Source organism: Chionomys nivalis, chromosome 17 (genome assembly GCF_950005125.1).
Source record: "Chionomys nivalis chromosome 17, mChiNiv1.1, whole genome shotgun sequence".
Lineage (NCBI taxonomy): Eukaryota > Metazoa > Chordata > Mammalia > Rodentia > Cricetidae > Chionomys > Chionomys nivalis.
The window spans coordinates 56,177,953-56,196,338 of record NC_080102.1 but is presented as its reverse complement, the minus strand read 5'-3'; the positions used below and the strand labels follow the sequence as shown (position 1 = coordinate 56,196,338).

At 41.9% G+C, this 18,386-nt stretch overlaps 1 protein-coding gene across 2 annotated transcripts in view; it reads right to left on the bottom strand.

Moving 5' to 3' along the window:
• Positions 1-18,386, bottom strand: part of Spats2 (spermatogenesis associated serine rich 2) — a 75,263-nt gene that overhangs the window by 19,614 nt on the left and 37,263 nt on the right. For both annotated transcript variants that reach the window (XM_057792808.1, XM_057792809.1), the window contains 3 exons: positions 17,162-17,420; positions 15,394-15,573; positions 10,764-10,899 (listed from right to left, as the gene is read on the bottom strand). In XM_057792808.1, coding sequence (XP_057648791.1) covers positions 10,764-10,899; positions 15,394-15,573; positions 17,162-17,420 — 575 coding nt within the window. The remainder of the gene's footprint in view (positions 1-10,763; positions 10,900-15,393; positions 15,574-17,161; positions 17,421-18,386) is intronic.

Here is an 18,386-nt window from a genome sequence, read left to right as displayed (position 1 = left end):
CTGCTAGATATTCTGCAAGACACAGAAGAAAGTGACTGACAAACTGACAATATAGGTGGAACTGTCTTTGAAATTTCCTGCTTCATGGGAAAGTCTGCTGGATATTAGGGGTCTGAAGGCTGAAGATGGATGCCCCAATGATACAGAAGAACTTTGGGTGACTGTCCAGGGAGAGATATGTCTCTGTCAATTCTAGAGTTGGAAGTAGCTTACAATAAACTTCCTGTTTTCTTAGGTAAGATTATATTCTTCTGGAGTCTTTGATAAAATTGAAGAATAGATGGCTATAATTATAGTGATAAAAAAGTACATATAAATATTGTAACTGTAATTCTTGCTTGATACCTGTTATATGTAATTTTACTATATTAAAGTTAAAACCTTTCTTTTTATTTAGACAGAAAAGGGGAGGTGATATGGGATTCCCCTCTGTATGCTGTGAATACCGTTGGTTAATAAAAAAGCTGTCTTGGGCCTGCACAGGACAAAATAGAGATAGGTGGAGAAAACTAAACTGAATGCTGAAAGAAGGCAGAGTCAGGAGATGCCATGTAGCCGCCGGAGGGAAAGGCGCGAGCTGCCAGCTGGAACCTTGCCAGTAGGCCATGAGCCTCATGGTAAATATAAAATAGAAATGGGTTAATTCTAGATGTAAGAGCTATCTAGCAATACACTTAAGCTATTGGACAAGTAGTGATTCAAATAATATAGTTTTTATGTAATTATTTCAGTAGTCTGGGCGGCCAGGAAACGAACAAGTTGTCTCCAACAACAAAAGTCCTTTTACATTTCCATACCAAAGACCAATAAAAACTTAGTAAAGACTTGTCTTGCAAATCTGAAGACCTGCATTCAATCCAGGTAAAAATTCTGGGCATGGTGACATAAACTTTTAACTCCAGGCTGGAGAAGGAAGCACTAGTAGACGCTTGTTGGCCAATCTAGCTTAATTATTGAGCTCTATGCCAGTGAGAAATCCTGCCTCAAAAAGAGGGGGAATAGCCGGGCGGTGGTGGCGCACGCCTTTAATCCCAGCACTCGGGAGGCAGAGGCAGCCGGATCTCTGTGAGTTCGAGGCCAGCCTGGTCTACAGAGGGAGTTCCAGGATAGGCTCCAAAGCTACAGAGAAACCCTGTCTCGAAAAACAAAAAAAAAAAAAAAAAAAAAGAGGGGGAATAAAGCTGGATGGGGTGGCATACACCTTTAATCCTAGTACTATGGAGGCAGAGGCAAGCAGACTTCTATAAGTTCAAAGCCAGCATGGTCTACAGAGCAAGTACCAGGCTAGCCAAGATTACATATCAAGACCCTATCCCCAAAACAAAACAAAACGACCCCCCAAATCAAAACACACATACATACAAAAGGAAGTGCGTGGCAGCTGGAAAGATGACTCACAGGATAAGAGCACTGGTTCCTTTCCTGAGGATCCAGGTTCAATTCCCAGTACCCACATGATGGCTCATAACTGTTAAAGGAGATCCAATGCCCTCTTCTGATCTTCACATGCAACAGACACACATGCGGGCAAAACATTCATACACATAAAATAAATCTTTAAAAAATTTAAAAGAGATAGACGGGCCGGGCAGTGGTGGCGCACGCCTTTAATCCCAGCACTTGGGAGGCAGATGGATCTCTGTGAGTTCGAGACCAGCCTGGTCTACAACAGCTAGTTCCAGGACAGGCTCCAAAACCACAGAGAAACCCTGTCTCGAAAAACCAAAAAAAAAAAAAAAAAAAAAAAAGAGAGAGATAGACAGGATTCCTGAGGATGAATCTTGAGTTTGCTCCCTGACTTCCACAGGTATGTGCACACATGCACCCCCCCCACAAACATATAAATGCATTTTAAAGGCTAATGAAAAGTAGCAATTACTTCTGTTTGTCATGTTGCCATGATAACATCTACTGAAATATCTTGGCGATAGTTCACAGTACATGGGAATGAAAAACAAAGCTTGATAGAGCGCAATCAATATTTGTAACTTCCCATTCAAGATTTTACAACGCTTTAAGATATGAAAATAAACATTAAAGTTAGTAACACCTCTTATTAAAAGTTCCCAACATGATGGCTTTATGGTTGTAAAGAGTGTGCTTTTCTTAGATCATTCATTTTAAGGAAAGAACTCAGGGCAGAGTGTTATATAACATCTGGATTTCCAATAGTCCTCCCAACACATACACACAGCCAACACAGAGCACCGTTAAACACTCCTCCCAAAACATACACACAGCCAACAGAACACCATTAACACAGTCCTCCCAACACATACACACAGCCAGCAGAGCACCGTTAAACATTCCTCCCAACACATACACACAGCCAACACAGAGCACAGTTAACACACTCCTCCCAACACATACAGCCAACACAGAGCACCGTTAACACAGTCCTCCCAACACATACACACAGCCAACACAGACCACTGTTAAACAGTTCTCCCAACACATACACACAGCCAACACAGACCACTGTTAAACAGTTCTCCCAACACATACATAGAGCCAATACAGACCACTGTTTTAATCTTTTTAAATTTTCTGTACTTTTGAAAGTTTTCATCGGCAGAAAGTTGGAGACTGTGTTTACTATGACATAAATAGAGAAGGGTAGGAAGTTAAATCAGAACGTCAGAAAGGTTAGGGATTGAATAATAGAAGAGGCTCTTTTCTTTACAATTAAAAACAATAATTTTTTGTAATTCAACTTTCTAAAACAGAAACTTAACTAGCGTTTCCTATTTGTTGCTGAGATAAACAGTGGTCCCGGTATGTCATGGTGACTGAGAGATCCACTGCCTATGGTGTGAAGTAATAGTTCTTAGATATCATAAATGTATTTGATATCAGAATGAGCTCTCACAGAATGACGAAAGGCTCGCTCAGGCTGTCATACTTTCCATGACCTTGCTCATTCCAACACCTCAGGCATAAGCTTTCCTCAAGGCTCTCCTCAATGGCAGTAAGCCACGATGGCATTGGATAGGCTGTGAAACGGATAACGCAGTTTGCTCAACATTGCTGGGATCCTGCTTGGAAAGACACTAGGTTTTATGACGCCCGAGCCCTTACGTAGTGTGTGTGTGTGTGTGTGTGTGTGTGTATTTATATTTATATTTATATAAAACAAAACAGGATTTCGCCCCTGTCAGTGGTGTCACACGCCTTCAATCCCAGCACTTGGGAGGCAGAGGCAGGAGGATCTCCGTGAGTTTGAGACCAGCCAGGTCTACAAGAGCTAGTTCCAGGACAGGCTCCAAAACCACAGAGAAACCCTGTCTCAAAAAAAAAAAAAAAAAAAAAAAAAAAAAAAAAAAAAAAACAACCAAATAAAATAAACAAACAAAAACAAACAAACCAGGATTTCTCTCTGTAGCTCTGGCTGTCCTGGAACTCGCTTTATAGATCTCAAATTTAAAGATCTACCTGTCTCTCTGCCTTGGCCTCCCAAGTGCTAGGATTAAAGGCATGCAATACCACCTGGCTTGGTGTAGATAATTTCTGTACCTTTAATCATGAAATGGTCACATTACTAGAGAACACTGGCCACTGAATGGTCTCTATCTTCCCTTCCCTCTCAGGACTTGTTACAGAATTCCAATTGCTGACCTTATTTTAGAGCCTCTGCACAATTTACTGCTCAGTAGCTGCTACTACAGCAGCACCACAAACATCTGAGATATTTTCTGTGCCTGTCATTTCAAGCAAAATCTTTGATTGATAGTCCTAACATGAAACTATTCATTTTGAGACTAGTCTTGCGTTCAGTATTTCCTTGGTACCAAAAAATAATTATCACTTGTTTATGGTTATTGCATTAGAAAAACATAGTATTTTAAAAACAACTGTAATTCTACAGCAAATTATATAACAGGATAACACTCTGTCTATTATAAAATAATCATAATAAACCACTTAGTAGGAGTCTCAGGTAATATTTTTACTTGATTTTTTTTTTTTCTTGCTCAAAACTTAAAACAGGGGCTGGAGAGATGACTCAGAGGTTAAGAGCATTGCGTGCTCCTCCAGAGGTCCTGAGTTCGATTCCTGGCAACCACATGGTGGCTCACAACCATCTGTAATGGGGTCTGGTGCCCTCTTCTGGCCTGCAGGCATGGACACAGACAAAATATTGTATACATAATAAATAAATATTTTTTAAAAAAAACTTAAAACATATCCCAATATATTTGCAAATCAAATCAGAAATTGAAGCAAAGCCAATGGATCTTTTTTTCCTTTTAAGACTTTATTCTTCCCATTTAAAGCAAATGGGAATTAAAAGAATTATCAATAGTTTGTTTTTGAAACAGGGTTTCTCTACATCCTGGCTGTCCTAGAACTCCCTGTGTCGAGCAGGCTGACCTCAGACTGACAAGATCCACCTGCCTCTGATGTCCAAGAGCTAGAGCATGCCTGGCAACGGTTAAGTGCATGGCTGTTTTGCCTGCGTTCAAGTCTGTGGTTCACCAGGGGCTGGTGCCCTTGGAGGCCACAAGAGGGCTTACAGTCCCCTGGGATGGAATCACAGATGATGCACGGATGAATCCAGTATGGCACCACCTGATGGGTGCTGTGAACTGACCCTGGACCCTCTGGGAAAGCAACTTAGCTGCTGAGTTGCCTTTTTAGCCCCAACAGTTTTATAGCAGAGAATAAATGACATTTCCTGTGTTCTTTAAGCCTCCACATCCCTAGCACTGACCTTCCTGGAGTTTATTCATTCTCCTGTGCTCAGAACAAAATGGACCATTTAGGGAGCCAGGTCAGCTGAGCAGAGAGAGTAACTGCAGCAAAACCAAACTCAAGAACTAACACACATTCAACCTTACTATTGTTAAATTCTGAGGGTTCTTTTTGTATGGAGACAGTTACAGAGCACACGGACAGGACTTTGATGTTTTCCCTGCTTTCACTTATTAACTAAAATTTCTTTATATTAATTGAGCACCTCACTGCAGGTGTTAGCACTGGCTCGGGTCTTCTACAAGACCAGGGAACATTTTTAACCACTGGGCCATCTCTTCACTCCTATTTTAGTTTCTCAGATAAGAGTTTTGCTATCCATCTCAGATTGGCCTTGAATTCAGAGCAACCCTTCTGTTTCAGTCTCCTGACTTCTGAGAAATAAACTTTTTAAAAGTTTAAACTTTCCTTTAAGTGTAGTTTGAAATGGGGTCTTGCTATGTAGCCCAGACTGGTCCTCCTATCTTAATCTTACTACTACTCCCATACCTGAGATAGGACCTAAAGGATATTTAATCACGAAACTGTAAGTTATGACTTAATGACAGTGACTCAGCTGGACACGGTGGCATACGTTTTTAGTCCCAGTTCTTGGGAGGCAGAGGCATAAGGATCTCTATGAGTTTGAGTCCAACCTGTTCTACATCGCAGGTTAGGCAACACTACAGTGAGAACCTGTCTTAAACACTAACCCACTGCAACAAAAACAAACCAAACCAAACCAAGAGTGATTTATTTAAGACCTTCTAACTTAGAAAAACCAAAAGAATACTGAATATTTTGATGGGGCATTTTCCCTTGTACTTCTATTTTTTTGTTTTGTTTTGTATTGTTTTTCGAGACAGGGTTTCTCCGTAACTTTTGGGGTCTGTCCTGGAACTAGCTCTTATAGACCAGGTTGGCGTTGAACTCACAGAGATCCACCTGGCTCTGCCTCCCGAGTGCTGGGATTAAAGGCGTGCGCCACCACTGCCCGGCTTTGTACATCTATTTTTTATGCATTATGCATGTGTGCACATGAACGCTTGAGTGTGCATGAGGCACCAAGCACCACAGCATGCATGTGGAGGTCATAAAACTTCCAAGTTCGTTCACTTCTTCCACCACGTGGACCCAGGACTGAATTCAAATGTTCAGGCTTGGTGGCAAGTGTCTTTACTCACTGAGCCATCTTACTGGTCTTATGATTTAATTTACTAAATTTAAAACCCTGTTGTACAATGACAAAGTTCTAAATCCTATTCCATACTGGCTTATATATAACAGCCGTTCACCTGAGGAAGGAATAATATATGTTACATATATCAAATGTGTCTAGCTGTAGTGATATTTTGTCTCTTAACAGATAAAGCTTGCTTGAAGTTCAGAGTGCAGAGCTAAGTCACTAGAGGCCAAGTGGTGGTGGCTCACACCTTCAACCCCAGTATTTAGAATTCCTACACCTTTAATCCCAGCACTAGGGAAGTAAAGACAGGGGATATGAGCGGGCGGAGAGAGGAATACAAGGCGGGAGTACAGTCTGGAGATGCAGTCTGAGGACAGGATCACCTTTTGGTCTGAGGATCTGGTAGAGGTAAAAGGTCTCTCTAGTGGCCTGCTCTACTCTGATCTCTGCACCCCCTAATATCCGACTCTGGGTTTTTATTTATTATGACCAATTAGAATTCATGCTATGTCTAGCCTTTCAAAGTTTAAATACAGGAAATAAGTCCTCAGTAAGAATGAGATGAAGGTTACTGGGTCAGAACACACAGAGATCCAAATACTGAACCTGCATCTCGTGGTATCAGATTAAGCAAACTACAGAACTAAAACTCAAGTCCTTTTTTACTATAAAAAAGAAAACTACTTAGTAGGAAAGAACTTGGGATAAATATATCAGGCAATCTATCCAAGCACGTTTAGTAAGACATTTGTGCTAGTTAGTGTTGTCAGTGTGCTACCCAGAAGGAAGGAATCTCAGCTGAGGAACTGCCCCTCTCCGACTGCTGTAGATACAGCTGAAGCCTTTTCTTGACTGCTAATTATGGGGAGGTTGAGCCCACTGCGGGCTGTATGCCCCGGGCAGGCGGTCCAGGGTTGTATAAGAAGGGTAGCCACTTCAGTTCATGTGCTGACTTCTCTCGGAGAATTATAAATCGGGGCAAATAAAGCACACAGACTTTCTCCCATCTTGGTTTTGGTCAGTGTTTGTCACAGTGACAGGAGGCAAGGCCAGCACCCTAGCAGTAATTTTCACAGATAGTTAAGAGAGCTTTTAAATGTGGGTGTTTCATAAAACTAAAACGCTATTTTTATTCAAAAAGAAACCCTAGCATATTTTCTGTTGGCTTTTTGCAGCCACACCTTGATGACAATCTTCTACTACACACCACACCTTTCAGGATACATTTACTTCAAATCCTGCTTTGTTAATAGTCTTCAGCTTAAGCCAAGTAACTAATCTCACATTGTAGTTTTATAGATTAACAAGAAAAGTAAACCTGGGTCTAGAAATTGTTATTACTAAGTCATCTTAAATAAGGATAGATTTTAAGTTTAAATACCTGGTTGTCCTGGAACTCCATAGGCTATGCTGGCCTTGAACTCACAGAGATCCGTTTGTCTCTGCCTCCTGAGTGCTGGCATTAAAGTTGTGTGCCACCATCACCTTTTACAATCAATCTTATTGTTGCAAATCTGTTAAAAATTGTTTTGTTTTTGTTTTTTTGAAAAAAGCCAAGTAGCACACCCTTAATCCTAGCAGCCGGGAGGTAGAGACAGGCGGATCTCTGTGAGTTCAGAGCCAGCCTGGTCTACAAGAGCTAGTTCCAGGATAAGTTCCAAAGCTACAGAGAAACCCTGTCTTGAAAAACAAAATCTTTGTTTTTCTGTGCTATTATAACAAACACAAACATGACTTTCAGCATTAATTCCAAGCTGTTTGGTGCCGAATGAAGTTAGCTTGCTTGTCCATTACATCTTAGAGTAATAACTACAAGATGCACGGAAGAAGGCAGCTTTTAGAGCCCCAACAGCCTGAGAAGGCACCAGCAGAAAAGGGCAGGAAATTCTGACCTCAAGCTCAACTGACCTGGCTGTTAGCCTGCTGACCTACTGATGACACAGTTCCCAGGGAAGAAACCATTTCACCTGTCGTTACGGAAAGAGGTCCCTCCTGGCTGGGCTCCAAGACAGCAGGAACTCACAAATCTCTCTCAGAAGTGAGTTTCCTGAATGGAATTGGGTCCTGTAGCCGAGTAAGCAGTAAGTTGAATGATCTTAAGAGACTAGAGACCTACGAAAAGCAAAGCTGCTTTTCCAAATATGCCAATAAAATGTTAAGAATCTCTACAGAAGACATGGCACGTCCCCCTTGTACGTGTTCAGAACAAGGGCACTTCGCTACAGACAGCCACAGAAGAACGCATCGAGTGGGGAAGGTGGCACTAACTCGGAGGAAAGAGGAAATCTAAGTTGTGATGAGTAATTTGGCAGGAGCAAAGATGTACATCAAAAAAGAGACGACATCATGTTATAGCTACAAAACTGAAAGGTACAAACGGGGGCTCCAGGGCAAGGTCAGACTACGAGGTGAACAAGCTGTCTTAAACAGTACTTTTTTGGAGCTGGGCAAGTGGCACAGGTTCGAAGCCAGCCTGGACTACATAGAAAAACCCTCTCTTAAAACCCCCTCACACAAACACGCAAGTACGTCTTGGCTGTAAGGACAAGGTTTTGGAAGTGTCATTTCATTTTTATTACCCCACTCTTTTTTTTCAATCCCAGAGACAAGGAGGACTGAGGGGACCACAATCACAATCCTCTCTGCCCAGCTCCTTCCATCTGCTGTGGCACACAGGGACCAAAGAGATATGGTCAGGCATAAGCTCAGGGAAGAGCACAGCTCATCAGTAAGAAGGAAGGGGACGCGCAGGGCTCTCTGCACCACTCACTATAAATGTAAGTTGTTCTTACACAAGCAGAATGCACAGTCCTACATCTAAGTGACCCTTGGCTGTCTTCCTGACATTTTCCTTTTTAAAATAATATTTACTACTTTATCTTTATATTTGTGGGGCAGGGGAGGTGGGAGGTGCACACCATGGCATGCCTGCAGAGTCAGGGAACAGCTTTAGAGAGATAATTCTCTTCTGCCACGTGAGCCCTGGGGATCACACTCAAGTAGTCAAGCTTGGAGGCAAGCACCTGTTGAGCCATCCTGCCTGCCTTTTCTTAACGTTTTTGGAAAGTTTGTTCAAAACATTTTTAAAAAAGCATCCTCTAAAAATACAATTCCTAGCTGAGCAGTGATGGTGCACACATTTATTCCCAGCACGTGGGAGGCAGAGGCAAGAGAATCTCTGAGTTCAAGGCCAGCCTGGTCTACAGGGCAAGTTCCAGGGCAGCCAGGGCTACACAGACAAACCCTATCTCGAAAACCCAAAAATATATAAATAAAAAAATACAATTACCCAGAAGAGAGCTAAGTTTAAACACATAATACCTTAATATCTAATTAAAATGGCTTTAATACAACAGCATACATTTCTCCCCGAGGATTCCATGATCAAACACGTCCCTTTAGTTCACAATGCAGATTAGAATTCAGAAAGCACAGGCGGTGGTGGTGCACATCTTTAATCCCAGCACTCGGGAGGCAGAGGCAGGTGGATCTCTGTGAGTTCTGGACAGCCTGGTCTACAAAGTAAGTTCCAGGATAGGCTCCAAAGCCACACAGAGAAACCCTGTCCTGAAAATCAAATAAATAAATGAATAAATAAATAAATATCAGGGAACATTGTGGTTCAGGGTTAAACATTTTTTAAGAAGTGTTTTCTGGAGTCTGGGAAGATGGATCGATGGGCAAGAGTTGCTTTCTCTGTAACACTGGGACCTGAGTTTGAATCCCAGCACCCACACAAGAGACTCAGCATGGCTGAACATGTGTGTAACTGCATTTAGGTGCAGGACTGAAGAAGGTGAATTCTGAGAGCTGCCTGCCCAGACACCTAGTAGAAAATGAAAACTTGCGGAACAGTGAGAGATCTAGTCCTAAGGCAATGTTTCAGTAACAGAGGACGACACGGTGCCCTGTTCTGGACACTGGAGCACATGCATACCGTGGGTCCACACAGTCACATGTGTACACCACACTCTGCCTCCACACACACATGAACTATTTTCAAGACTTGAGAGATGGCTCAGGGAGTAGTCCAGACAAAGTCAGGCACATGGTAGCAGCTTTCTATAATCCCAGTGTTGCTATGGTAACATGGGAGGCAGAGACAAGACAATTCCTGGAGGCTCCTGGAACAGCTGCAGGTATATTGCAGGGGCAAACAGACCAGTTTCGCCAAGGTGGAAGAGACCACCAACTCTATGACCTCCATACATGCATGCATACAAAGTATTTTCAAATCTTTACCAAACCTGCTTTTTTCCCAACAGAATACAAACTGGTGCATTTTAAGAAATGAGTACAGAACACAACTGGAAAAACATAAGACCAAAAGTAAATAAATGATTAATAGGGCACTGAAGAGATTATTAGGGTAAGAGAGATAAGAAAGATGAAAAATTTAAAAAACAGATATTCTCTACGCGTTCTGGTTTGTTTTTTGTTTCAAAAAAAGGTCATGCTTGTAGCCAGGCTGGCTTGGAAACTGGTATCCTCCTGCCTCAGCCTCCCAAGTGCTATGATTACAGGGGGCTTTCTTCTTTACGGTTTTAATCTAGCAGTATGTCATTTATTATATTGTTGGTGCAACAGACTGGCCCTACTCTATAATTATTTGTCTCTTCCAAAAAAAATTATTCCCATTAAGCCCATTTCTAGAGCACTGTGAGTTCTACCACTCAATCCCATACTATGGCCAAAAGAAACTGAACAAAGCAGAAAGTTAAATATACTATAGGACTTTTAGGTTATCCCCATATGTAGCAGAAGGGGGTTAAAGAAGCTAGTGAATGGCTGGCCATATTTATAAATGAACACCATGCTAATGATGTGTAAATGCAACTCCTCTTACCAGCTCTGCAACTCAGCAAACGCTTGCTTCATTTTCTTGATGGATGCATCCATCTCTTCTTTAACTACGACTCGGTACCGCGCAAGAGACACGGTGCAGCGCTGGAGGTCTTTCACAGATTTCTCAATGTTAGAACCTTGGAGGGAAAAAACAAGCCATTACTTTAAAAAAAAACATGCAAATTAAAAGTTGGATCTGAATGTGTTAAGTCAAAAATCATCATATGGACTAAGACCCAAATGACCACCTTTTCCAATTCCAACAAAAGAAACTCTTTTTTTTTTATTTTGTTTGTTTGTTTTCAAGACAAGGTTTCTCTGTGTGGCTTTGGGAGCCTGTCCTAGAACTAGCTCTTGTAGACCAGGCTGGCCTCGAACTCACAGAGATCCGCCTGCCTCTGCCTCCGGAGTGCTGGGATTAAAGGTGTACACCACCGCCACCTGGCTACAAAAGAAACTCTTATTTTTCAAATTTTCATGTTTATTTTTTAAAGTAAGTATTCTAATGAAAATGAAGAAACAAGAAGTGGATTTATCTTTCCAGACTAAACAACACATAACACAGACGAAACGTATGAAATAATGGTTCTACAACAATAGACAGTAGGAAGTTCTTCCCTGAAGAAACAGAGAGAAGTGAAGTGAGGCCTATGATTGCCCACTTACTGTCAGGACAGTTTCTAAACTACAATAAAAAGACGAAATCCCAAGCCTGGCAGTCTCCTGAGCTAAATAAATGGGGAGGCTAAGGCTAGAACTCTTCAGCTGGAGCAGAATCCACACAAAGATGAAGCTGTAACAGGTAGGCAGAGCAGTGGGAGCCCTGGGATTAACCAGGACATGGGCTGAAGACATCACCAAGTCACCAAGCAGTGGATGACAGCTGGCCTTCACCCAGGCCAGGGACAGTTTGTATATACGGGGGAAAACAGAAAAACCTCACAATACATACAACGGGCTGTTTGGGCGGATAGTGCCCCAACAGGGAAGCAAACTTAGCGCTAAAGTCAAGGCTGTTCTCATCTAATCTAACAAGGTTCAGAAGCTCCAGTGTTCTCACATAACCAAGCCACAGAAAAGACACAGAGTACTGAAATTCCAATATCTAGTAACCAACAAAGAAAAATTTACGATATTTGGATTCCACTAAAAATAAGGCATATAAAAACAGAAAAAATATATTAAAAATAAAATATGATCAATTATGAAGAGAAAAAAATCACCAGAAACAGATGCAGAAAGGACACATGCTAGAATCAAGTATGAAAGGACATCAAAAGATGTCTCTTAACTGCTGAGAGACGGCTCTTCCAGAGGACCTGGGCCTGATTCCCAGTGCCCACAGGGCAGCTTTTAACTGTCTGTAACTCCAGCTCAAGAGGATCCAATGCTCTCTTCTGGCCTCTATGGGTACTGGGCATACAAATGGTGCACAGACACACGTGCAGGCGAATTACTCATACACGTAAATTAAAAATATTTTAAGCTGGGGACTTCAGGCCAGCGGTAGTGTTTGCCTGGCATTCCTGGGCTTAATTTAATCCCTAGTACCATCAAAGACTATGGGTTTTGTTTTTTTTGGGGGGGGGGCTTGTTTTTTGAGACAGGGTTTCTGTGTAGTTTTCCAGCCTGTCCTGGAACTCGCTCTGTAGACCAGGCTGGCCTTGAACTCACAGAGCTCTGCCTGCTTCTGCTTCCTGAGTGGTGGGATTAAAGGCATGTGCCACCACTACCCAACAAAGATGCACATTTTTGTTTTCTCTGTCTCTCATTTCTGTTTTCTAAGACCTAAGTCTCACTCTGTAATCATGGTTGGCACTGGTACTCATATGTGTATACCAGGTCAGCCTTGAACTTGACATGATCCTCCCGCTTCTTCCTCCTGAGAGCTGGGATTAGACAGCAACTATCAATAGTTGTGTATGTATGTGTACAATATGGGCCTACACACACTTTTAATTTTACATGTATGTGTACACAGGGGTATGTGCCAGAGATCAACCATGAGTTTCATTTCTCAGGAGTCACCCACCCTTTTTTATTTTTATGTTTTACTTTTTCATTTTATGTATGAGTTTTCAGCCTGCATATATATGTGCTTACCCAACTTATAATAAACAGTGGGATGGAAGCTATGAAAAAAAATGTGTTTACCATGTGTGAGCTATCATGTGGGTCATGTGGGTTCTGGAAACTGAACCCTGATCCTCTGCTAAAGCAACTTAACTGCTGAGCCATCTCTCTAGCCCCTACCTTGCTTTCTGAGAGAGAATCTCTCACTGGGACCTAGAGCTCACCAACAGGGAAGGCTGGCTGGCCCCAGAGACTCTTCTGTCTCCACAGCACAGGGCTTTTCATGCACCTGGCCACGCCTGGCTTTTCTATGCTGGGCTCCACACTCAGGTCCTCATTCTTGCACAGCAGACACTCTGCTGACTGAGCCATCTCCCCAGTAGCTACATTTCCAATTGCATCAATTTTTTGATGGACTCTTAGTATACTACCCAGGCTAAACATAAACTCCTCAGTCTCTAGAGCAGCTGGAACTAAAGCCTTTGCCAGTGAATCCTGTTGCAGGGAGCCACTTGTTGGTTCCTGGCTGCTCAGCAGCTCAGCCCCGAAATAATCACCAGGAACTGTATTATTTAAATCAATGCTTGCCCCATTAGCTCTAGCTTCTTATTTGCTAACTCTTATATCTTAATTTAACCCTTCTCCATTAATCTTGCATCACCACGAGGTCATGGCCCACAAGCAAAGTTTTAGCGTGTCTGTCTCTGGGGGCGGTTCCATGGCTTCTCTCTGACTCCTTTCTTCCAGTATTAGTTTTCCCCGCCTAGCTAAATTCTGCCCTGCTATAGGTCCAAAGCAGTTTCTTTATTCATTAATGGTAATCACAGCATACAGAGGGGATCCCACATCAGAATCCAGTTCACTTTTCAATACAAATTCTTCCTCCTTCCAATTTGATTTCCTTTAGAATTTATCTAAATTTTTAATCCCTGTGCATACTTTTATTTTTGCTTGGTTGGATATTCTCAGCCTGGCCATTTGGCAGTAAGCTGAGGGCTACTACCAAAATGAAAAGGAAGTAGGACATGAGCTAGCAAAATGGCTCAGAGGCAAAGGGCCGTACTGTCAAGCCTGACAATCTGAATTTGATCCCGAGATGCCATGAAAGAGAAACAAAATTGATTCCCAAAAGTTTTTCTTGGAGTATATGAAAGCACAGACACACACACAAAAATAAATAAATAAATGAATAAATAAGTGAGTGTTGGCAGGGTGATGGTGGTGGCACACAACTGGGTGCTGGTGGTGGCACACAACTTTTAATCCCAGCACTTAGGAGACAGAGACAGAGACAGGCAGATCTCTGTGTGTTCAAGGCCAGTCTGGCCTACAAGCAAGTTATAGAACAGCCAGGACCATTACACAGTGAAACCCTGTCTTGAAAACAAATAAATAAGTAATGTAATAAATAAATATAAAAATTTTAAAATGTAGCCGGACGGTGGTGGCGCACGCCTTTAATCCCAGCACTTGGGAGGCAGAGGCAGGCGGATCTCTGTGAGTTCGAGACCAGCCTGGTCTACAAGAGCTAGTTCCAGGATAGGCTCCAAAACCACAGAGAAACCCTGTCTCGAAAAAAATCCAAAAATAAATAAATAAATAAATAAAAATAAAAAAAAATTTTAAAATGTAGCTCTTATGGAAAAATATTTTAAAAATAGCTACAACTTATGACAGCCCTCTATATTTCTCTCATTGTTCACTTGAGAGGATCGTTATGCTTAGATACAGACGGACTAGTATGTCTGTTTAATAACTGACTGTTCATTTAAATGATTATTATAACGTTTAGAAAAACAGGAGTTGTTGGATGGGGTGATGAATATCTTTGATCCCTGCCCTCAGGAGGCAGAGGCAAGCAGATTTCTGTAAATCTGAAGTAAGCCTGGTCTACAGAGAGAATTCCAGGCAAGACAGAGCTACACAGTGAGATCCTGCTTCAAAATACAGACATGCATGCACACACAGCGAGAGTTATTACTAGTTAGTGCTAAGTATTATCTGTTGTTGAGATAAGGTCAACTGCTTTAGCCCAGGCTAGCCTAGAAGCTGTGGTCTTCCATCCTCAGGCTCCCAAGCGCCAGGATCACTGGTATGTTCTAAGCATTACAACTTTCTGCCAAGATGATTATAATAGTCGTATTTTAAAAGTAAAGAACTACCACCACCAATCAATACCAAGTATTTCAGAGGACATGCTCCTGTTAGAGCATCCGTCTGCTGGACTTCAGGAAGAGCACAGAGCTGGAGAGAGCAGTGAGTGTCCTGTCAGACACAGGCTTTCACACGTTGATTCAACCAGGATAAATACGAAGGAAACAGCATAGGCAGCTGCCGTGACGCAGAGGGAACAGGGCAGTGTTAGCTAGGTCATCCTGGCAGTAGGATTTGACTACAACTCACAAAAAGACACCGTAACATGCAGGGATTACAGCACAGGCAGAAATGGTCGCCTAAGGCCCCCTGGAACTTCAGCCACAGGAGCAACAGTCATGCTGTTCTCTTTGGTGAAAACAGCTGGGTTTTTTTTTCCTCTCCCAAGTGGGCCTTGGATTTACCTAGCTTTTTATTGGTAGAAGACGATGGAACATTCTCCATTCCCAGATTTGAAACCTGGGCTCCTGTGATGGCTCTTGAGAGAGATTTGGCAGCATTCCGGGATTGCTGGGCATTCAAGACAGAGCGCGTAGTCAAAGATTTGGGCTCAAAGTCAGAGACACCATTCTCCAGCACAGATCCTGTGCAAGAAAGAGGGTGAATTATCTAAGTTGTATTCAGTATAGAAAGAAAGCAGATAAAAAGTATTAGACAAAGCCATGCCTATTAAAAAGGCTATTGGCTTCCATAAGCTACAACGAAGAAAAAAAGTTTCATAACGTCTCAGAGGAAAAAAAATTATTCAAAAGTTTTAGAGAGTAAAGAAAGGGCAGAACTGGAAATGGAAAGGGCGCTTGTACACAATGAACTGGAATCCACTGGTTATCGTCGGTTTGGTTTGTTTGCACTCAGGTACAATATTTTTTTCTCTGCATCTTTAAAAAAATATGTATGTGTGTGAATTAGCCAATAAAAAAACAGCAAAAAGGCAGAACAAAATTTTTACACTAACATCACCTTTAAGAACCCAGGTATACTAAAGCAGAGGGAACAAGATTCATAAACAAATACCTTTTTAAATGTAATTATGTGCCGGGCGGTGGCGCACGCCTTTAATCCCAGCACTTGGGAGGCAGAGGCAGGCGGATCTCTGTGAGTTTGAGACCAGCCTGGTCTACAAGAGCTAGTTCCAGGACAGGCTCCAAAACCACAGAGAAACCCTGTCTCGGAGGGGGGGGGGGGAATGTAATTATGTTACATTTAATTGTTTTATTATTTTGTGTATTATTATTATTATTATTGCCTGCATGTGTATCTGTGTAACACATGCAAGCAGTGCCCCAGAGGCCAGAAGAGGGTGTCAGATCTGCTGGTACTAGAGTTATAGCTGGCTGTGAGACACAGTATGGGATCTGGGGATCAAACTGGGTCCTATGCAAGAGCAACCAGTGCTCTTAACCTATGACCCAGCACTCCAGACTCCCCTCAAAACAAAAGCATTACTTTTTCTGTTCTTTTTGCTCTTTGTTGTTGTTAGGAGGGAGCAGGGTTTCTCTATGTACCACTGGCTGTCCTGGAACTCTCTGTATGAGACCAGGCTGGTCTCAAACTCCCAAAAATCTGCCTGCCTCTGCCTCTGCCTCTACCTCTCAATTAAAGGCGTGAGCCACTAAACCTGGTTTCCAAACAAGTTATTTTTCAAAGAGAAACATTTACAAAATCATTAATACAAAATAAATGAATGCAGCACGAACAACAAAAAGTCAGAGACAAATATTGGAGTTCAATTTGAAGATCAGAAAAGCAAAGCAGCCAGTCGCTAGAGCGACCTTTTACCTCTATCAACTCTGCAGACTGAAAGGGCGAGAGCCTGTCTCCATGAATCCTCAGACTGCACTGCACTGAGCTCCTGTCTCTTCCCCTTTATATTCCTCTTTCTGTCCAGCCACATCACTCTTGTCTCCACCTCCCTAGTGCTGGGATTAAAGGTGTGAGCCACCATCACCTGAATCTGTTTTTGGATCGATCTTGCGTAGCCCAGGATGGCTTTGAACTCACAGAGTTCTGTCTGCCTCCTGAGTGCTGGGATTAAAGGTGTGCGCCACCACGGTCCAGTGACCAACTATATTTAATGTAATAATAAGTGTCTCAACCAGTAGACCCCCCTTACCGTCCTATTTTTTTTGCATAAATTAACATCCCAAAATCTTTATAAAAACAAAAACTCACCGGTTCTATCCAGTGTATCTGGTGTGGCAAACTCAGGATCTTCCAATTCTCTGGCATCTATCGAAAGTGTCTCCAAACCTTCACTGAGTGAGTCCACAGACTCAGCATCATTGATGGCACCGTTAACATGGTAACCATTAATGCTACCTTTCTCTGAAGATGCAGGTTGTTCCTCTTTAATGGGTACTGACTTACTGGAGTCTGGGACACTGTTATTTGCTTCTGATGCAGGCTTTGGTTTGCTTTTCTTCTTTTTGTTCTAAGGTTATCAAAGATTCGAAAAAAAAAAAAAAGAAAGGAAAAAGCAGATCCTCCAACACAACTCAGAGGTAACTAATTCCAGCTACAAAAGAAGTCAGTGTCACCAACTTTGCACACATTCTTCTAAAAATTGAAGCAATTTTATGTTGAACTAATGACAAAAATAGTACTTTACTATGTAAAACTGCATTTTGAATGAACTCTTGAAATAAAATACTTTTCACAGCAAAACATACTTTTATTTATTTTTATTTTATGTGCATTGGTATGACAGTTGTTAGCTGCCATGTGGGTGCTGGGAATTGAACCCAGGACCTCTGGAAGAGCATTATAAGCGCTCTTAACCACTGAGCCATCTCTCTATCCTCCGCAAAACCTATCTTTAAGCAAAATGAAAAGTTATAAAAAGTAAAAGGCAAAAACAAAAAATGTAACATATTTTTAAAGTGAAATATAGACAGAGCTCTAAATAACCACAATAACCAAATAGAGAAAATATAATCTATAAGTAATTTAATGAAGCACACCTCAGTACAAGAACTGACAAATAATGAAACCTGTGCTGCAACGTGGCTTTCAACTACTACATTAGCAAAGGTCCACTCTACAGACAGCTATGACTGCTCTGGAAATAGCCAGGCATTTTCATAAATATCAGGGTGAGTGGAAACCTAGTAGTGCTTCTGAAAGTTACAAACGCACACACCTTTCAACCAGCAGTTCTAATAACAGCAATCTATCCTCGCCAGCAGTGACAATGTATACAGCACTGCTATATTAATAAGGATGGAGAAATGATGCAAATGTATGTCAGTAGGGGACTGAGACATTCCAGGCTCCATTACATGGAATGTGTGAAGAAGAAAATACATATTTGTAACTGTTTATGTGAATAAAGTATCTTGGAAGCTACATAAACTTGGGGTTGTAGCTCAGTGGTAAAACACTTGCCTAGCATGCACAA